The following is a 22,964-nucleotide window of genomic DNA, read 5'->3' as shown; positions in this document are numbered from 1 at the left end:
CTTTCGGAATGTGGTGTGCATGCCTATTCGCCAATGAAGAAGCCTTTGTTGCCCTAACAAATGCGGAAGAAGTGACTTGCTTGGGCTAAAACGCATGTTTCGTGGAAAAAAAAAAAAAAATGGGACACTATCATGTTTTTTGACGAGTCGAAATTCAACCTGCATGGCTCACATGGGAAGCGATATGTCAGAAGACCAAAATCAGAGGCATACCATCCTGTCTATATAACACCGACTGTAAAGTTCCCTGCCGGTCAGATGGTCTGGGGATGCATAACAAGCAAAGGGTTGAGGCAAATTAAGTTTATTAATGGAATGGGGAATGCAGAAACCTACAATGTTATGTTGGAGGAGTGCCTGAAACCTCCTGTTATTAAGAATCGCCACAGAGCCGTCCAAAACTGCATTTTTCGACAGGACTCAGCACCTTGCCACACAGCAAAATTAGTAAGTTCTATGCTTTTTAGATTTAATGATGAGTTTATCTTCTTGTCTCACAAGGCTTAAAACATACCTTCACCAATGTTTTCCCTCATTTTCTCCCTTAAGGTGTCGTCATATCTCAGAAATGCTGGCATTACAGCATTAGACTGACCCGACAAGTCTAGATTTGAACCCTATTGAAAATTGCTGGTACATAATGTCATCTAAAATTGCTCAGAAGAAACCAACAAGTATGATTCAGCTGCAGGAGAGCATTGTAAGGGTGTGAGATACCAAGAATATCCAGAAGTTGATTAACTCTATGCCAGATCATTGCAAGGCTGTAATTGTAGCTCGAGGAGGAACAACAAAATATTGAGGACTTATTTTGCTGATTTACAGTACATAATACTATTACATCAACTTGTCCTTTTAGCTGGTACACGTAAATGCAATAAAATATGTTTGGTTGTCATGATTGCCATTTGCATGATTTCTCATATTTCCATTAATTATGCGCTTAACCCTTTGGGAAGATATTTATGGCAATTAGGTATATATCAGGTGGAGTCTTTTTATTGGATTTTATTCATATAGATATATACATATATCCCATCTAACAAATGCATTTCGAACATTTCTGCAACCTACAATACAGCGTAAAACACATTATTTGCAAAATTCACATTCTGTATGATGGTACAAGTCATAGATGGTACAAGTTTGGTCTATTAAACATGTGGATTCAGGTAAAATTGTATTTGTTTATTATTTTTAGTATAGTGAAAAGATCATTAATGTCTTGTCATTCTCCTAGAATGACATGTCATGTCAGCTGATTAGAGGAACACAGATGAGAAGAGAAAGCTATTTGTCATTCTCTAGGGTAATCATAAGATGTTTTGCTGTGAGTTGGGTTTGACAGTTGATGTATAGTGGAGGATCATCCCATGTGAGTTAGGTGAGATGCTCAGTCCATAACCAGCAAGGATAACTTCTTCCTTCTTACTCAGCTGAGACTTCATAGACACTACATGTGAACATTCTTAATCTGGGACAATTTATTGCTGTTGTGCTTGTGCCACCTTTAGTTTTTTTTTTTTTTTTTTTGTTTGTTGGTACATTACATGATGTGTTGTTTGTAAACAGTATAAGGTGTGTGTGTGTGTGTGTGTGTGTGTGTGTGTGTGTGGGGATGCCTGATGGTACTAGATTGGTATTTTTGGCAGCAAAGTCTGCTTGTTTGTTTCCTGTGATTCTAGCATGCCCAGGTATCTAACAGATGATTATGTTTTGTCTGTTTGTATCAAGCTGCACTAACTTGCTTGAAATAACTTTTTGTAGTAAGGGATGACTGGAATCATAAGATGTTTTGCTGTGAGTTGGGTTTGACAGTTGATGTATAGTGGAGGATCATCCCATGTGAGTTAGGTGAGATGCTCAGTCCATAACCAGCAAGGATAACTTCTTCCTTCTTACTCAGCTGAGACTTCATAGACACTACATGTGAACATTCTTAATCTGGGACAATTTATTGCTGTTGTGCTTGTGCCACCTTTAGTTTTTTTTTTTTTTTTTTTTTGTTTGTTGGTACATTACATGATGTGTTGTTTGTAAACAGTATAAGGTGTGTGTGTGTGTGTGTGTGTGTGTGTGTGTGTGTGTGTGTGTGTGTGTGTGTGTGTGTGTGTGTGTGTGTGTGTGTGTGTGTGTGTGTGGGGATGCCTGATGGTACTAGATTGGTATTTTTGGCAGCAAAGTCTGCTTGTTTGTTTCCTGTGATTCTAGCATGCCCAGGTATCTAACAGATGATTATGTTTTGTCTGTTTGTATCAAGCTGCACTAACTTGCTTGAAATAACTTTTTGTAGTAAGGGATGACTGGATGGAAGGTTACATTGAAGAGCAGATACCGTCTTTAAGGAATCAGTATACATGACGATTTAGTATAAAGACTTTATTCTCTAAAGCTAGCAGGACAGAATGCAGTTCTGCAGTTAAGTGCTGCAACAGCTTTATCGTCTGTCTTGGAATCCTTGCCGTATATTTGGGTGTAACTAGAAAATCGAAGAGTGAGATGTATTTGCTCAAAATTGAAATTTAAAAGTGCATTTGTACCTAATTGTTGGAAATGGTTATGAACATGTATTAATACAAATACACCAAGCTAATGGAAATGCTTGGTGTATTTACTTAGCATTAGTAGAGGCATTTGATGCAAGAAAGCAAGCTTATGCAGCATCAGCCAAAAAAAAAAAAAAAAAACCCACTTCCACTTCACTCCTCTGTTCGTTCAAAATACCTGTCCAGCTGAGCCTTAAACTTATTTAGGCTATCAACCTCCACCACAAGGGATGGAAGTCTGTTCCACCAACCAACCACCCGCTGGCTAAAGGCAAATTTCCGCACGTCTATCCTACATCTGTCTTTCCTCAATTTGAATTTATGCCCTCTCAGGTGATTTTTCTGAGCTAGAGGAAGAATCCCATCAGCATTGAGCATGCTTAAACCATTCAAGGCTTTATACACCTCTATCAGATCACCTCGCTGGTGCCTAGTCTCCAGACACTGTAATTTGCAAAACTTAAGCCTTTCTTCGTAAGAGCACCCCTTTGTTCCATTCACTAATTTTGTTGCCCTTCTCTGTACTCGTTCCAGCAGCTCTACATCCTTCTTGAAATGAGGCCTCCAGACCTGTATACAGTACTCAAGGTGTGGCTTGACCATTGCCTTATACAATGGAATAATCACCTCCTTATCCCTGCTGGAAAAATTCCTGTATATCATTGACAATACTCCATGAGCTACTCTTGCAGCCTGTCTGCACTGCTCAGAGAACTTCATATCTGCCTGCACAACCACCCCCAAGTCCCTTTCATTCTCTACCACTGTCAGTGTAGTACCACAGAGTTGATACGTTGCTCTGGGGTTGCTGTTTCCCATGTGTAGTACTTTACATTTGTCAATGTTAAACTTCATTTGCCACCTCACCGCCCATCTGCTCAACCTTTCCAGATCCTGTTGCAGCAGCATAGTGTCAGTAGTGTCCTTGACAACCCTGCCAACCTTTGTTTCGTCTGCAAACTTGGACATTAAGCTTGATATACCATCATCAATATCATTTATAAATACAGAAAACAATAATGGACCCAACACTGAGCCCTGAGGGACCCCACTAATAACATTAGTCCACGATGAGCAGTGTTCATTGATTACCACTTTCTGTCTTCTCCCCGTCAACCACCCCTTTATCCATAGCAGCAATTTGCCTCCAATGTCACACTGCTCCAATTTGTGTAGCAGTCTTCCAGGTGCAACAGTATCAAAAGCCTTTCTATGATCCAAGTATATAATATCGAAGTTATTCCCTGCATCCAGTTCTTTTGTGACTGCATCATAATATCCAATCAAGTTGGTCAGGCAAGACTTCCCCTTAACAAAACCATGCTGTGTCTGAGCTATAACCGAAGTCTTGTCTAAATGATCCTGCAGTGCTTCTTTAACCAGTGCCTCCATTAATTTTCCTGGAACAGAAGTTAAGCTCACAGGTCTATAATTACTTGTGTCAGCCTTTGATCCTCTTTTGTGAATTGGGGTCACATTTGCACATTTCCAGTCTATGGGTACCTCCCCTGAGTCCAAGGAAGCTCTCATAATTATGGCTAAGGGTTTGCTTACTTCCTTTGCTGCCTCCTTTAATATAACTGGATAGATCCCATCCACCCCGGGTGCCTTTCTTGTGTTTATCTTCAACAGTTTCTCCTCCACTTTACTCCCAGTTATTTCAAGATTCTGTAGCTTACTGCTAGAGTTGAATACACCTCTGGCATTCCCCTTGCTGAATAACTCCTCATGTGTGAATGTCGATGCAAAATATTCATTTAGTTTGTTAGCTACCTGAGCAGGATCATCAACAGTTGACCCATCAATATCAAGTGGACCAATCTGATTCATCCCCTTCCTTCTAGAGTTTACATAAGTAAAGAACTCTTTGCTGTTTTTCTTTGCATCCCTTGCCAAGGATTTCTCGTAATCTGCCTTCGCCTGCCTAACCTCCTTTGTAACTTGGTTGCATATCAACTTGTATCTATCATAGGCTTCTGTGTCATGTGTTAATTTGTAAGTATCCCATGCATTTTTCTTCTCTGCCATATGCCTCATTAGTTCATCTGACATCCATTTTGGCCTAAACCTTGAAGAATATTTCTTAGTTGGTATGTAAAGCCTAGTAGCTTCCAAGATAAGTTCTTTGAATGCTTCCCAATTTGAATTTGCTGTTGGTAACATCATCAGTTGGTCCCACTGTATAGAATTTAAATACTATCTCAGTCCATCTTAGTCGCCTTTACGGAAGCAATAACCCTTCCCTTTACCCCTAATGGTAGTTACCTCTTTGAGTAAATCCCACTTCAGCACACTGTGATCACTGCCACCTAGTGGTTCATTTATCTGCAGATTCTTAATGCATGAAGAATCACTGCTGATAATCAAATCAAGAGTATTACTCCCTCTAGTTTCCTCCCGAACACGTTGATGTAGAAAACAATCATCCAATAAATCCACAAAAGCCCTGCTAGTGTGTGAGTAACCAGCCCCCAGATTCCAGTCAATATCTGGGAAATTAAAATCTCCCATTATAAGACTCTCTGATTTACTGGCCCACTCTATTTCCCTGTACAGTTCCTTATTATACTCATCAGAGTCATTAGGCCTATAGCACACTCCTACTCTCAATTTTGATCTCCCAATGCTTATGTCACACCAAACTGACTCAACACTGCACTGTCCAGCGATGTCGACTGGCTTCACTTCCTTGGTTTTTATGTGTTTCTTAACTAATAGCATAACCCCTCCCCCCCTTCCTATCCTGTCTATCCTTTCTGTAGACGTTGTACTCCCCAATTTGCAGTTCTGCATCCCTTATATCTGTGTGACACCACGTCTCTGATATCCCAACAATATCTGCCTTTGATGTTTTGAGCAATACCTCAAATTCATCAAATTTATTTACTAAACTCCTAGCATTGGTGTACACGCAAGTATACCTGCACCTGTTTCTCTTCTTAGCTACCCTAACACAACCCATGTGTTTACTTGTACCGCAATGGCTCCCAGCAGTCTCTGAAATACCATGCATCTTGTTTTTCAGGCTTCTGCTCATTCTAATAGAAGCTTTTCTAATAGAATACTTTTCTTCAAATGACCTGATTGAAAACACCATAAATGTGACGTAACATCATCCACTGCTTTTTCAGTTGACATTTTTGGACAATTTTTAAGCATATGTCTATGAATAATTATTACACTGTTTTAAAATTACAAAGAAATGAAATATTTGGTTAAGGGAAAAGTAACACCATCAGATGTGGAAATGACTGTTTTGCATTTACAATTTGCTAAACTTTGTTAAATACAATGCTTGGTTTTGATTTCAATGGCATTTTCGGGTGCAATTGCAGAATTTTCTAAAGGGAATAAAGCATTGTTTCAGTGAATCATTTAAGTTTTATAATCATCATAAAGAGTAAAAAAATTACACATTATTTTGTTCATAATGAGGAACTATAGTCCTATCCCTGATATCCCCTCATGGCATAGACAGAGGCTAAAATACAGTCGAGCGATTTCAAAAATATCACATTTCCATGACAGCCACGGCATTTCTTTGGTCATTATGAGCTGCATGATCATGTGTAATGGTACTGATATGTAACAATGCCATACACATTTGCCAAATCTCCTACAAATGAAATAGAATTATTGTTGACAATTTAAGAAATGCTAATTAAATAAAACATTAATAATGTTATTACAAACACTGTCTAAGTGGTGCTTAGTTTGCTCAGACTGAATGCATATCACTGCACTTCCATGCACTTTAGACAGATTTAGCTAAAACTTATCTGGCTCAGTACAGGGTCACTATATATCTTTTTGTTACATGCAATTAACCCTTTTATTTGATGTACAACAGGCCTGACATAGCCGAGTGGTCAGGAGCGCGAGTGCAGTAGCAAACGCTCTGAGTGGACCGGGTTAACCTCATGACTGCTAAATACGATTAATATTTGTATTGATTAATACAAATTGTAAACTCGTGCTGGAGTATAAACTCGTGCCGGAGTGTGTATACATATATATATATATATATATATATATATATATATATATATATATATATATATAGTAGTAATATTAAATAACAAAAGTAATTATTTGTCTAATGCTTCAAAATGCACAAGGCAGCAGTAAAGGAAGCAAAAGGATATAAACAGTGTCATTTGTAACATTAATATGGTGTCTGTGAAAATGGAAATGAAAAATATACAAAAAGTGCCTGAATTAATAGAAGTTTAGAGGATAGTAGAAACTGGAAGTAAAGTAGCAGTGAAAAAGTGAAAGAATTTGAAAAGCCGAGTACTAGAATGAACTGGGACTAAGGAAGGAAACAATATACAAAAATAATTTTGTACAAATAAATAAAAAAAGAAATAAATAACAAATAAATAACATGGTATTCAGATATGGGAGGGCAATTTTAGTAAGAGGTCAAATTAAGGGCGCATCCCTTGATTCGACCTCGTGCAAACCACACTTTGTTTATATATATAACATAATGAAAATTTAGAAATTTATAACCTTGTACAATGTACAGATAAATAACAAACCTTTTCTCTCACCAGTGGACCCCATTTTGGATCTACATCAAACATTGGGTTCTTTTCAAGCCATTCTGCTAAGTGTTTCAGGGGAGGTGCTTTACTTCCAGTAATCTGAGGAAGAAAAAAATAGTATGCATGCTTTTATCAAAGTAACAAGGTGCAAATTTTAAACATATACCAAAAGCATATTTTAATGTTGTTGATTAAATATTTTTAAAAGAGAAGCACAATATTTTATATATATGATATTGGAGAAAGTATCTGGACATTCCTCAGATTTGGGGAGTCTGGATACTTTTGCTAATATAATAAGATATATTGTGCTTAAATGAATGATACCTTTCCATCCATGTGAAGAATAGGTATAAAAGCAACTGTGCTTATCTAGAAGCAGGCAGATTAATAAAATACATGGGTCAAGAAACAAGTGAAATAATTTCCAATGGGAACTCATCATACGATGCGACATTAGTATTCTCTCTGTGCCATTGCAGAGCAGCAACAGCTGATATTAATATTAGCAGTGCAAATGATGCAAGAAAAAGCTTAGACAGCAACACAAAAAAAAAAGTATAACACTTCTCATTACCTGTTTCATTCTCTGTAACAGTTTATCTAGCTCTTCTTTGAATTTATTCAAACTACCCATCTCTACTACACCAGCTGTGAGTTTGTTATAATGATAAACTATCTGCTGGCTGAAGGCAAATTTCTGCATATCTACCCTGCCAATTTGGTCTTATGTCCCCTAAAAGTGTGCAATCTGAGCAAGTGGTAGGATTCCATTAGGATTGATGTTCCCCAGTCCATTCAAAGCCTTAAAAACACTTCATTCTGATCACCTCGTAGGTGCCCAGTCTCTAGAAGCTGCAGAACTTTAGCCTTTCTTGGTAAGACTACTCTTTCTTTTCCCTTCACCAACCTTGTTACCTTTCTCTGTTCCTGTTCCAGCAGGTCCTCCACATCCTTCCTAAAATGAGACATACAGTTCTGTATGCCATACTGAAGATGTGGCCTAACCACTGCCTTGTACAATGGGATAATCACCTTTTTATCCATGCTAGCAAAGTTCCTATATATCATTGACAAAACCCCACAAGCTGTCCTGACAGCCTGTCTGCAAAATTACCTCTTGTCTTTTGCATTTTCCACTACCCTGAGTGTAGTACTACGTGGTATATTAATCTGGGATTACTGCTACCCACATGCAGTATCCTACATCCATTTCTCAGTGCATCTGCCTAATTTTTGTAGATTTTGTTGCAGTAGTTTACCTTGATTACTGTAATTAACCACCCTGTTAGCCTTTGTATTATCTGCAAACTTGGACATTATACCTTCATCAATATCATTAATATAACAACAATGGGCCTATGAACCCTTGGTAACTCCACTAATAACATTAGTCCATAAACAGCAGTGTCCATTAATAACCACTCTGTCTTTTCCCGGTCAACCATCCCTATATTCATAGTAACTTGCCCTCACTACCATACTGCTGCAATCTGTATAGCAATCTTTTATGTGCATATAAAAGCTTCTTCTGAAATCTAAGCATATGATGTCAAAATTATTTTTTGCATTTGATTTCTTTGTCACTGTGCCATAGTATATCCAATCAGATTGGTCAGACAAAACTGATCACCAAATGGAAATGTCATGACGCTACTATGGAAAGAATGATTGGATGAATCACAGAAAGAGATGGAAGGCATTTAGAAGAGTGCGATACATAGATGTTATCAGCTCTCAATGAGTACTAAGAAGTAGAAGTTCAGGAATGCAGAGAAAATATTACTACAAGGACAGTATGTAGGGAAGCTACATTCCATCATATTTTATAGTAAAACTGTCACTTAAACGAAACATCAGAACACACAGTACATTTGTTTGTTGATTTGTTGAGTGATTTGTGAGTTGATTTGTTTGGTGCACAGTTTCATTTGACTTGACTTTGGTGTTTATGGTGCATTGGCTGCTAAGGCCATAATATGTCAAGTCTATGTTTAAAGCAGTGCATAATTTTATTTTTTTTTTAAAGATGATTTCATTCTGATGCATATGGTGGTATACATGTGAACTAGAAAAAAGAAAATAAAATAAAATTGGTATAGTAATAAATAGGATATTCCAGACTGCAGTTAAAACAAATGACAGATTAATAATCTATAAAAATCTGAAGTTGTTTGAAACTAGCTTTATAAGGTTGGTTGGCTGGCTGTTGTGGTGTTTCTTGGTGAAATGACAAATTACAATTCATCAGCTCATTTGGTATATTACATTCTCTGTATGGGAACTTATTTAATCCTCATAAATGTATTCCAAGCTTTGATGATTAAATATTTACCATGTGTATACCATTATTGTTTACAGTAGTATATGGTGGATGTTGATTGCCTTCAGGAAGCTAAATATATCTGATATATGTTCACTGTTGTCTACAATATCTTTGAGGGCAATGTTTTGCCTCTCATCATATAATCATGTTAAAATCCTTTGTCAGTTGTTTCCATATGTTGGGTAACCTATCAAGATATGTTTACCTGTTTGGTTAGTGGTATATGTTTGACATTCTGGAGGTCCTTTTCAGGGAATAGAAAATGTGAGGCGTATATGTCCTCTTTGTAGCCTGGCCAGTACAAACTCCTTTTCTTCTCCATTTCATTATACTTTGTCTTCCTATATTCAAGTTTATGTTTTATTTGATATAATTTATTTATTTATTTGCAAGAGTTCTTGCTATTTTGCTAGACAGCAGTTTTGGTTGACTAACTTAGTCATTTTGCAGAAATTGGAATGGTTGTTTCTGAAGGTTTGTGATTGATTTTGCTTCTATCAGCCTCTTCATTTTCTTTTACTGTGTATGTCACAGTATCCAGCAGAAAAGTATTATTTATTTATTTATTTATTCATTTTTTGTTACTATCTTTTTGTCTGTTACTATCTCTTCAGTTTGATGAAGAACTGCCTGAGTTATACTGTTTATGATTTTTATGGTTTGGATCACACTTAAGGAAAATAAAGATATTATCTTCCCAAATGATGTATAGTTCTAAAGTGCTCAAGGATGATCTGAACTACTGCAAATATTCTATTTATGAAATTTTGAATGAATTAAATGTCCTCTGAGTCTTACACAATGCACGCTCAGAGGACATCTGTTTTGTTGGATACCTCACATATCTCCATGCTGTTTCATTGGCTTCCTCTATATCAAAAAATATGGAGACCACATGATTCAAGCTCATAAATCAAATCATGCTTCAATTCATAGGAGGTGATGTAAAGTGAATCTATTGCTTCTAAATCCACACTACACATTGGCAAACCAGTTGGTTGTCTCTAAATACCAGATTTTCTAACATTTGTTGATTTTCTACTCCAACACTTTGCTTAACCCAAAGCCCAATGCTTTTCATTGGATGTAACATGCTTTGGCTCTAAGTCTCATACAATTAATAAGGTTGGCAGTGATAATATATTTGTGGAACAGGTTCGATGCTGTTTGTCGCCCCCATCACACCGCTTTGTAATAATCTTTCTTTTACTAGTGATTGATATGTCTATAGTTTATTCGAGACTGCAGAATGATACCTACTGCACCTGTGAGTTTTTACTTAGCATTAGTAAAGGCACATGATGCAAGAAAGAAAGTTATACAGCATCAGCCAAAAAAAAAAAAAAAAAAACACTTCCCATCCATTCACTCCAAAAGAGTTTGTCTAGTTCAGCCTTGAATTTATTTAAGCTATCAACTTCCACAACGACAGATGGCAGTATGTTCCAGTAATCAACTACCCTCTGGCTAAAGGAAAATTTCCACACATCTATTCTACAACTGTTTCCTCAATTTCAATTCATGCCCCATCAGGTTTGTAATCTGCGCAACAGGAAGAATCCCATCAGCATTGAGCCTGCTCAAATCATTCAAGGCCTTATACACCTCATATCTTGCAGGTGTCTTCAGACTGTCCTAGTCTTCAGACACTATAATTTGCAGAACTTTAGCCTTTCTTGGTAAGAGGACACACCCCTTAATTCCCTATCTCTCAACTCATTCTAGCAAATCTACATCCTTCCTAAAATGAAGCCTCCAGACCTGCACACTACTCAAGGCATAGACTGACCATTGCCTTATACAAAGGGATAATCACCTCCTTTTTCCCTGCTAGCAAAATTCTTGTATATCACTGACAAAACCCCATGACCTGCTCTTGCAGCCTGTCTGCATTGCTCAGAAAACTTCATATCTGACTGCACAATTACTCCCAGGTCTTTTTCATTTTCTACCACCCTAAGTGTAGTATCACACAGTTGGTACGTTCGTCTGGGGTTACTTTTACCCATATGCAGTACTCTGCATTTGTCAATGTTAAACTTCAGTTACCACTTCTCAGCCCATCCGCCCTAATTTCTAGATCCTGTTGCAGTAGCACACTGCCATTACTGTCATTAACAATCATGCCAACCTTTGTATCATCTGCAAACTTCGACACTAATCCTAGTATACCTTCATCAATATCATTGATAAATATACAAAATAACAGTGGGCCTAACACTGAACCCTGTGGGACATCACTAATAACATTAGTCCATGAAGAGCAGCTTCCATTGATTACCACCCTCTGTCTTCTCCCACTCAACCATCCTTTTATCCATTGTAGCCACTTACCATTAATACCATTCTGCTCCAATTTGTACAATAGTCTTCCATGCGCAACAATGTAAAAACTTTCCTGAAATCCAAATATATGATATCAAAATTATTTTTTGCATCCAGTTCCTTTGTAACCACATCATAATATCTTATCAAATTTGTCAGAGAAGACCTTAACTAACCCATGCTGTGTCAGAATTATTGCTGCAGTCTTGTCTAGATGATCCTGCAATGCATCTTTAACCAGTGACGCCATTATTTTACCTGGAACAGAAGTTAAACTAACTGGTCTGTAATTACTCATATCATCCTACGATCCCCCTTTGTGATTTTGGGATACATTTGCACATTGCCAGTCATGGGGACCTCCCCTAGGTCCAAGGATGTTCTCATAATTATGGCTAAGGGTTTGCTTAGTTTCTTTGCCACCTCCTTTAATATAACTGGATAGATTCCATCCACCCTAGGTGCCTTTCTTATGTTTAACTTCAACAATTTCTCCTCCACTTTGCTCTCAGTTATTAGAAAATCATTAAGCACCCTGCTACAATTTGATAACCTTCTGGCATTTTCCACATTACGATGTTCACACCAAGGGTAAGAGAGCAGTAAAAAAAAAAAAAAAATGCTAATAATACAAATCAAAATCCAAACTATTTTCTCGCTCAGAGGTAGGAAGGGCATAAAAACAGCCACCTGAATTGTAACATTAATTATTACATTCTCTGATCATTAGATTTAAAAGAATTATAATTTTCAAAAATCTGGCAATGGTAAGGGGTCGTAATGTCTGATTTATGAGGTTTACTGTACATCATGAATTATCCTTAGGTAGCAAAATTATGACAAGTACACATTTAAACCCCAAACATGTGTTGCATTACTGTAATCTCTTGGCATGCTAGTGAAAAGTGTGAAACTTATTTAGTGCCTTCAAAAGTTTCCAACACAGACATTGTCTGTGACTAAATATGGGCCTGTATACACCTAGAGAAAATTTATAAAAAACTTCAATTTAAGATTATTACTAATTCATTATAAAGGTATAACAATATATTTTAATGATCCATGATGTTTATAAACAAAGTGGCTTTATTAATATTGATTTATACATGAATAAACATATTTGAATGGAATGTCACCTTTTTTCCAGTAAGCCTATTGATCACAGATACGTTTTCTTCACCAGTGAGTTTCTCAAAATTTAGTTTTGATGGATCAATTCTTGGTCTCCTTCCTCTTCGTCGTCCTTCAGGCAGTTCAAGTAGTTCGGTCTGGTAAAATAAAGCAACAGATGACATTGGGAAGGGAGAATAGACACAGAATTACAAATATGGAAATCCATTTTACTAAAGTTTAGTACTGATTCGGCTTTGTCTTAGTCTTATTACAAACATCACAAGTCATGTTTAGTGTCAAATGGCACCAGGGGTTCCCCCCTTCTCTGCATCACAAGTCATGTAAAAAGGTACTGAAATTTCAAGAGGTCTGAGAGTTTGGTTTGGTTTCTTATAGTTAGTGCATTAGCAACTAAGAACACAATGTGCCAAGTCAAAAATTAATTATTTTAAACATTACAGGCATGTCACAAAGAGCTTACCATGGTAATGTATGACTAACATCAATTAAACAAAACGGTAAAGATTAAAAATATATGGTATGAAATTAATTTATATATAATTATTTAAGTTTATAGGTTCTAAAAATTGAAAAATTTTTGATATGTTGTCGTTATCAGATAAGGTTTATAAGAAGTTTAAAAGTGCTAAAACATTAATAATGAATTAATAAAACTTAGGGCACAAAAAAAAAAAAAAAAACATTTTTTTAAAACATCCCTTATATCTGAGCTATTATTCAGATATAAGGGATGCAGAATTTGTTCATGGGGAGCACAAGATATACAGAAAGGATAGGAGGCGGGGAGGGGTTATGCTCTTAGTTAAGAAGAACATAAAATCTAAGGCTGGGCATCCAGTACAATGTTGAGTCAGTTTGGAGTGACATAAACAATGGAAAAGCAAAAATGACAGTAGATGTGTCTAATAGGCCTAATGATGCTGATAAGTACAACAGACAACTGAACAGAGAAATAGAGTGGGCCAGTAAATCAGAATGTCTTATAAAGGGAGATGTTAACTTTCAGATGTTGACTGGAACTTGTGAGAAGGTCACTTCTAGACTAGCAATACAATTGTGGATTTATTGGGTGACTGTTTTATACAGCAGCAGCATGTTAGAAAGGCAACAAGAGCCAGTAACACTCTTGTTTTGATTATCAGCAGTGATAATTCCTGCATTAAGAATCTGCAGATAAAAGAACCACTGGGTGGCAATGTTCATAGGGTATTGATCCGGGATTTACTTAAAGCTGTAACTACCATCTAGGGTAAAGGTGAGCGATTTTGCTTTCATAAAGGTGATTACAGTGGGACCAACTAATGATGTTACCAACAGCAAATTCTAAATCGGAAGTGTTCAAGGAATTAATCATAGAATGTATTAGGTTTATTATACCAACCAAAAAAATACTTTTCAAGGTATTTCAGTGCCTAAATGTCAGATGAATTGATGAAACTCATGGCAGAGAAGAAAAATACATAGGATGCATATAAATTGTCTGGCTACACAGTAGCCTGTGATAGATAAAAAGCAGTCTGTAACCAAGTAAAAAAACAGCAGGTCAGGCAAGCAAAGGCAGATAGTGAGAAATCTTTGGCTAGTTGCTGTTGTTGAGTTTAACGACATAGGCTGCTAGGGCCATATTTCAATAGAATGAGCTGTCTTTCTAATGGTGAATATGAAATAATAACTATAATTTATGATATATTCCTATACGATTTAGGAAAGGAAATAATTTTGTTTTATTAGGATCATCTCCAAGAATCTGCAATAAATTTATCGATGACTGTGTATTAGCAATTGATTTAAAGGTGTTTAATAATATTTTGAAAGTGCTGACAGTCCACTAACAAATGGCAAATGGTCAGTTGTACACGACAGGAGCTTTGTCATTCGTTAATAGATAAAGGTGAGTGAGGTGCGTATGCCCAATTCTTAGCCTTCCTAAAATGGTTTCTTCTCATCTATTGTCCTGAAAGCTGGAGAGCCACAGCTTTGGTTCTATTTTGTATAGTTTGTTTCCTAGATAATCTCTCCAGATAATGTTTATAATTGGTATATGGAGTTTGAAAAGTCTGCAAAAGAGTAGTATCTGGTTGTTTGCTGCAAGATCTGCTCTTTTATTCCATTTCATATTCCACAATGTCCTGGAATCCAGCAGAATGTCACAGTTTGGTTCGATTCCTTACAGGCAAGTAACTTAGAATGTATTTGTTTTATTACAGGGTGAGATGTGTTTGTATTACTACTTATAGCAGAGACAGCACTAAGTGAGTTACTGTATGTTAAGGCTGACGAAATTAGAAGTTCAATAATATGATCCAGGGCCAAGTTTATAGCATGTTGTTGACTCGAATCGCAAATAGGGTAGCACTCAATATGGAACCTTGTGGGGCACCCTCTTCTTGAATGTGAGATGATGACAGCATGTTTTGATATTGGATCTGAAAGGTGCGTAATCTTAAAAAGTTCTGAATGATTTGAGGAAGGTAGCCTCTCAGCCCTAACATGATACATATCTTTAATAATACCATGACGGCAAGTGATATCAAATGCTTTCTGAATATCTAGGTTCACCATCACTAAATGTTGCCTCATGACGAAGGCATTATGAATGTTCGATTCAATTTTTACAAGTAAATCTAGGGTAGATCTGTTTTTATGGAAGTCATATTGGTGGTCAGAAAGAAGGTTTTGGGAGTCCAGAATCCAGGTGAGCCTCTTGTGCACCATCCTTTCAAAGATTTTCCCCAAACAGTGAGTCAATGATATTGGTCTGTAATTCTGAACTAGAGAAGGATCTTTACCTGGCTTTGGGATCTAGTGTAATTTTTGAATATCATAGAAACTTGTGATGATAAAATATTTCTTGTAAGCATACACCTACTGCTTTAGTTTGAATAAGTAAATCACTATGGTCATCTGTATTACTGCGTAATCCTCTAAAGTTCCATTGTAGGAATTTGTTCATTGTTTGGGATTAACTGAGGAAGATTAGTAGACTGTTTTTTCTGAGAAGGTTTCTGTCTGCTTAATTTTAATTTTTCATTTCTTGGAAAGGTTGGGCGTCCTGTGTCCATGGTATCATTGGCATGTAATTCTAATACTGTGTATTCATCTTCTGGCTGAACCTCCATTTCCAGGTTGCTATAGTGTGGTTTCACTGTCTTCTGGTTTTCAACACTAACAGATTTTGTTGTTTCGGGCAAGGTTGAGATGGCATCAGTTGGGATACTGATTGGCGTGTTGCTGGTTTCATTAACCGTAGATTTTTTTTTATTGCACATTAGCACAGTTTTAGCCCAGGTGGCACAGGAAATGTTTGGCTCTATGGAGACATCTGTTTGAGTTGCAGCTGACCAACTGTTTTTAGTGACCGATGCATATGATCGGCTAGGCATGGTTAACAGTATTTTCTTCCTTGCTTCAGGGTATGTGACTTTATGCTCTATTTTATATTTCTGGATTTTTTTGACTGTTTTCCAAAGGTCACATGCTTTAGAAAATGCAGGATGGCTTCCTTTACAGTTTGGGTAAGTAGGAGTGGAAGTTGTACAGTCTCGTTGGGAATGCTCTTAGAGCCATAAATAGGACACTCGGCATGCCGTCTGAACATGGCCATACTTCTGGCACTTAAAGAAGTGAATGGGATTTGGGATGAAGGGCCGAATCTTGCAGTTTAAATACCTGCTTTAACAGAAGGTGGAAGAGTCGGAGTACTAAATGTCAAAATGATGGACCTGGTTGGTAGTAGGTTGCCATCTTTTTTGGTCATTATTCTCCACGCAACAAGCGCATGAGTACTTTTTGGTCCCAAGTTCTTGTATTATCTCTTCTTCAGATACGGATAGCAAGTCCCATTTGCGAATAATGCCTCTAGAGGAGCAGCGCCTGGTGTGACCAAGCGTAAAGTAGTAAGTGTTAATAATAGAACTATCAGAAAAAGAAAGGTGGCTTTCCTTTCTTGCCCTGTACAAGTACTTATGTTACAAGAGCTGTTATTAAATAAATATATTGCTTAACGAGAGGAACGAAAAAGAACTATAGATCACTTTTAAGAAATCACACATAGCACAGAGAATTTGCTTAGTCACAATCGCTTGGCACCCAGAGCCTTAGCTAGTTGCAAAGAAAAACAGCAAAGACTTCTTTACTTCTGAAAATACTAGAAGGGGATGAATCAGATTAGTCCACTCAATATCAGTGATTTGATTGTTTAGGTTCCTGCTTAGGTTGCTGATAAACTGAATAAGTATTTTGCATCTACATTCACATGAGGAATTCTTTAGGGAAGGGGGTTCCATAAGTTTATCAAACTCTAACAGAGAGCTAAATAATTTTGTAATAACTGAGAGGAAAATGAAAGAGAAAAATTGTAGAAGTTGAACATAAGAAAGGCACCTAGAGTGGATGGGATCTATATCTATCAAATTATATTAAGGGTGGCAACAAAGGAAGTAAGCAAACCCTTAGCCATAATTATAAGAGCATTCTTGGATTCAGGGAGGTCTCCGTAGAGTGCATATGTGCGAACGTATCCCCAGTTCACAAAGTAGGATCAAAGGGTGATGAGTAATTACAGATGTGTTAGTTTAACTTCTTTTACAGGGAAAACAGTGAAGTCACTGTTAAAAGTGGTAATGCAGGATTAGCTAGACACGGTTGTAACTATATTTCAGATACAGCATGGGTTTGCTGAGGGGAAATTGTGTTTGACAAATCTGAATGGTTACCAAGATGTCGTCATAAAGAAACTGGATGCAAAAAATTTTTTGGTTTTATATTATATACTTGGATTTTGGGAAAGCTTTTGATACTGTTGCACATAAAAGACTGCTGTACAAATTGGAGCAGTGTGGCATTCAGGACAAGTTTCTGCAATTATAAAGGGGTTGCTGAGTGGTAATCAGACACTGTTCTTCATGGACTAATGTTATTAGTAGTGCCCCCCCCCCCCAACATTTGGCCCATTGTTGTTTTCTACATTTATCAATGATATTGATGAAGGCATATCAGGCTTAATGTCCAAGTTTGCAGATGATAAAAAGGTTGGCAGGATGGTTAATGACAGTAAGCTACTGGCAACTGGATCTAGAAAAGGTGAGCAGATGGGCTGAGAGGTGGCAACTGAAGTTTAACATTGGCAAAGTACTGCACATGGGTAGTAATAACCCCAGAATAATGTACCAACTGTGCAATACTACACTCATGGTAGTGGAGAATTAAAAATAACTGGGGATATGAAGTTTTCTGAGCAGTGTAGATGGGCTGCAAGAGTAGCTCACGATGCCTTATCAATGATATACAGAAATTTTGTTAGCAGGGATAAGGTCCTTGAGGTTGCCAGACATTCTCTCAGATATGCCAGACAAGCTGTACTTGCTATCTGGGAGTCTAAAACGCTGATGGAACTGATATTCAGCTCAAGTCAAATAGACCCAATTTCGGCGAAGTCCGGACGGTTGGTGACAGCCAAATCCTCTGCTTGCACCTTCACAATGGTGGGACTGTTAGTAATCCTGGGTATAACTTCCATGCACAAGTACATGGTGGGTGACCACCCAGGTGTGAACCAACGTAAGCAGGGGTCGAGGTGTGGCGCCCATACCACATGGAGGAACGCCGCCCCTCCATGTTACCAGGCAGTACTAGGTGGTAGATGACTCTCATCAACTGGTGAAATACCACCACTTTGCTTATTGGAGGCTTGAAGTGGTGGAACCCATGTTTAGTCTCTAGAGCTAAGTTCCGGTCAACCCTTCCCTATCTCTTCCATCATGCAGTATGATTGAGGACTTTTGAGGTTATGATGAACGTCGTGGCGAGATCCAATATTCCTTACATTTCGAGGGTACAGCTCTAAAACAGTATTCGCAGGCCGGCCGCTAGTTAGTACACTGGACTGAACCTATTCGTAACTCTCTAGGAAGCTTCCGCATCAGCTAGTGTATAATCTTGCTACCTCTACTCTGCCAGATAGTGACTGGAGGGAGTCCGAGTAGTGTGTATGCAGGGAGCATTGTCGAGGCCACGTTATGTCAAGGATCTGGGTATATTCTTACATGTATGCCATATCCAAAAATTTCATTACTTCATACAGCATGTCCCACCTACTTTTTCTTACTATTGAATACACCATGAATTGTCAAACTAATAGAGCAAGCTTATCTGCGAAAAGATCTAAACCTCCCAAGGACTTCCTAATTCATTTCACAAATATACGTGGTCTCAATTCTAATCTCAACGATGTCCATTTCCACTTGCAGTCTGCCAAACCCCATGTACTTTTTCTGACAGAATCTCAGTTATCGGTTGATTCAACTACTGCTCATCTCAGATGTCCAAATTATTCGCTGTATGATTCCTTTCGCCTCAAAGGTGGTACTTGTGCATATGTCCATTCTGATATTCCCTGTCAGAGACATGGCAATTTGGAATCTCCTCTCTTTGATCTTCTCTGGCTTAAAATCTCTCTACCTCACTGTGTCAAATTCATCTGTTGTCTCTACCGTTCTCCCAGCTCCACTAATCACTTGGAGCTCTTTGACTTCCTCTCTTTGCAACTTGACTTTCTCCAGTCCAACTTTCCTGACAGTGAAGTAATTTTCCTTGGTGATTTTAATGTTCACAACTCCAGCTGGCTTCCGTTTTCTAGTCACACCGACTCAGTAGCTCGAGATGCTGAGGCTTTTGCAATTACTAATGACCTAGCACAGATTGTTCATTTACCTACAAGAATACCGGACAATCCTAATCATACAGCCAACACGCTTGATCTTTTTCTCACAAACAACCCTTCTAAGTACACGGTCGAAGTGAGAGGTCCTTTAAGCACTTCATATCACAACTTGGTGATAGTCTCTTCTCCAATGGAGCCTTTATCTCATGGCTCTTCCCAACCTCGTGTTGTTTGGCATTACAAGAATGCAATGACCTGCGAGATTTCTTTTCTTCTTTTCTTTGGTCGGATTACTGTTTCAAAACTTCTGATGTCAACATTTGCTCAGATCATGTCAGTGAAATTATTCTTGCAGGAATGGAATCCTTTATCCCACACTCCACTTTAAAATCTTGTCCTTTATCTAAACCTTGGTTTTCCAATCAATGTGCTAAGGCTGTCCAAGAGAAGAATGTTGCATATCGTAATTGGCTTGTTTCTAATTGTTCAGTTTCATTTTCTGTCTACACCAAAGCTCGCAACACTTGTAAAGCAGTTATTAATCAGTCCAAACTAGAGTTTGAACAAGCTAAGAGTAGAAAACTTGATCTTGCACTAATGGTAGCCGAGCATTCTGGTCTCTTGCCAAAGCTATTGGCTGCAACTTTTGCCCATCTTTGCTCCCACCTCTGTCCAAACCAGATGGTTCTGTTGCCACTCAGCCAAGAATAAAGCTGACCTGCTAGCATCCCATTTTTCTTCGAGCTCATGTATTAATGATCTTGGTAAAACACCTCCCACCATTTCCAACACGCTCCATTCAATGCCTCCTATGGTCTTCCGTCAAAAGGATATCAGAAGGATTTTGATGAATCTTGATGCGAAGAAAGCTCCAGGTCCTGATGGTATTTCTCCACTTGTTCTCAAAACCTGTGCTCCTGAACTTACTCCTATTCTTTGCCGCCTTTTTTCACTTTCTTATTCCAAAGGTGTTTTTCCTTCTGCTTGGAAATTTGCTCATATCCAGCCAGTTGCTAAAAAGGGTGACAAATCCCTCCCATCCAATTATCGTCCCACTGCAATTACTTCTACCCTTTCTAAAGTAATGGAGAAATCAATTAACCGACAACTCTTAAACTACCTAGAAACCTTCTGTCTGATCAACGATCACTAGTATGGATTCCGTCAGTGTCAATCCACTGGAGATATTCTGGCTTATGTTACCCATTTATGGACTAATTCAATGGAAAGGTTCGGTGAAACACAAGTAGTTGCTCTTGACATCTCAAAGGCTTTCGATCATGTTTGGCATAAAGGTCTTCTAAACAATCTACCAAGCTTCCATCTTATGGTTTGCTAACTGTTTTTAGTAATTCGTTATCCAGTTTTCTCTCTGATCGCTCACTGAGGGTGATGGTAGATGGTTCTCTGTCTTCTAACTTCTCCACTAATGCCGGTGTCCCTCAAGGTTCAGTTCTTTCCCCCACTCGTTTCCTCTTGTATATCAATGACCTACTTTCATTGACTGGAAATCCTATCCATAGTTTTGCCAATGATAGCACATTGCATTCAACTTTCCATTTTGAGAAACCTTGTCCTGTTCAATCAGCTTCAACTTCTTGAAAATCTGCTACCAATTCCTTAAATGCCGATCTTCAGGTAATTCTCCAGTGGGGCAAAGACAACTTAGTTGATTTCAACCCTTCTAAAACTCAGTCTTGTCTTATATCTCGCAAAAAAGGATTCTTCTGCTCCTATGCTTATCTTTAGTGACACTCCGATTTCTAGGGAAAATGATATATCTCTTTTGGGGATTACCCTGACTTCTAATCTCTCTTGGCACAAGCACATTACAAATATTGCTTCCTCTGCATCTAAAAAACTTAGTTTTCTCTTTCGCTCTCGGCGTTACATTTCTTCCAAACAGCTGCTCACTCTGTATAAATCGCAAATCCGCCCTTCCGTCTGATCAACGTTATTCCAGATGTGGGAACAATATTGTTCCCACATCTGGGGTGGTGCCCTCAAAACCTCTCTCAGGCTTCTTGATTCCATTCAGAAGAGGGCAGTTAGGTTAATTAATGATTCATCTCTAACAGAGTCTCTCCACTCTCTTTCTCATAGACGCACTCTTTCTGCTGCATGCTTCTTCTACAGATACTTCCATGGGCACTGTTCTTCTGAATTGGCTTCTATAATTCCTGCTCTCTCTTTCAAAACAGTCCGAACACGTGCCGCCACTAGCCAACATCCATTTACTGTCCAACTTCAAACCCACAGAACCAACTTTTCATCTTCCTCATTTATTCATTCAACTGCCATTTTCTGGAACAACCTTCCTTCATACGTATTTCCTGAAAATTACAATCTACAAAAGTTCAAGTCCAATGTCAACAAATATCTTCTTTCGTCTTCTTAACCTCAAACCCAAGCACGGTACTAAGTACTATAGGTTCTAATACCTCTCGTGTTTGGGGTTCACATAAAAAAAAAAAAAAAAGGTGGTGGGATAAGGTGGAACAAACTTTGATCTGTTTGGTGGAAGTTAAGAGCTTAAATAAATTCAAGGAAGACTAGACAAACTGTTGGAGGGAATGAAGAGGTGAAATGGGGTGTCATTTTTTTTGGCTGATGCTAATTTTCAAGCATATGCTCTGTAATATAACCTCAGAAACTGATCTCCACCACCCAATACAGTATGGTGTCCATTAAAATCTCCAAGCAGAAGAAAAGTGGAAGAAAGTGGTTAATCAGATCATTAAGGTATGCCTGGTAGATGTTGTTCCAAGGTGGCAGACTGATAGAGCAAGTAATTAGAACTACTCTAATGCAATATGCTAATGGCTCCTGGTTGATGATAAGGGGCATATCTTGAAAAGGTTTATGGTTATTCACAAGGATGGCAACTCCTCTGAGGGCAGGACCATCCCCAATTCTGTCCTCCTGGATAATTGAACATTTACGCAAGGAATGGCCATATTTGCTTTTAAATGACTCTTATAACGAAAAGAAAGTTAGTCTATGCTTATGTAGGAAGTTTTGGTTAATAAGGGTTTAATGACACAAGGGCTGTAGTGACCATAGTGCACCTATTCATTATCTTACTGATAGAAACTGATATAGGAAGTTAATTAAAAACAATCATATAAGTGATCAAGTTGGCAATGTTTCCTATGAGGTGATGCAGTGTTAACGGTTCAGATAAAGTCAACAAAGATTTGAAGGTTGCAGTTCTGTCAGCATGGTAACGAGGGCAGTGAACACACTGTGGAGGATCTTCCCCTGCAAGCATATAAAAATGCATCATATGGGTGTGACCAGTTTGTTTTCTAGCAAGAACAACTTCGCGTTGATTTTTTAAAAAAATTCCATAGCTGTGATTCGTGTTTAAGTGTAACAGTTTATTGTTTGTATGTAATTGCCATTGGTTCTTCCACAGATTG

General features: G+C 37.9%; 1 protein-coding gene across 1 annotated transcript in view; it reads right to left on the bottom strand.

The window, feature by feature from the left end:
* kis (chromodomain helicase DNA binding protein kismet) overlaps positions 1–22,964 on the bottom strand; it is a 1,089,809-nt gene that overhangs the window by 14,304 nt on the left and 1,052,541 nt on the right. Inside the window, 2 exon segments of the mRNA XM_090383876.1 lie at positions 7,091–7,195; positions 12,884–13,015. Coding sequence (XP_090240002.1) covers positions 7,091–7,195; positions 12,884–13,015 — 237 coding nt within the window.

The sequence above is a fragment of the Mastigoproctus giganteus genome, chromosome 10, assembly GCF_048544385.1.
Source record: "Mastigoproctus giganteus isolate SK-2022 chromosome 10, ASM4854438v1, whole genome shotgun sequence".
Taxonomy (NCBI): domain Eukaryota; kingdom Metazoa; phylum Arthropoda; class Arachnida; order Uropygi; family Thelyphonidae; genus Mastigoproctus; species Mastigoproctus giganteus.
Note: the sequence above shows the minus strand (reverse complement) of the source record. Positions and strands in the feature narration are given on the sequence as shown.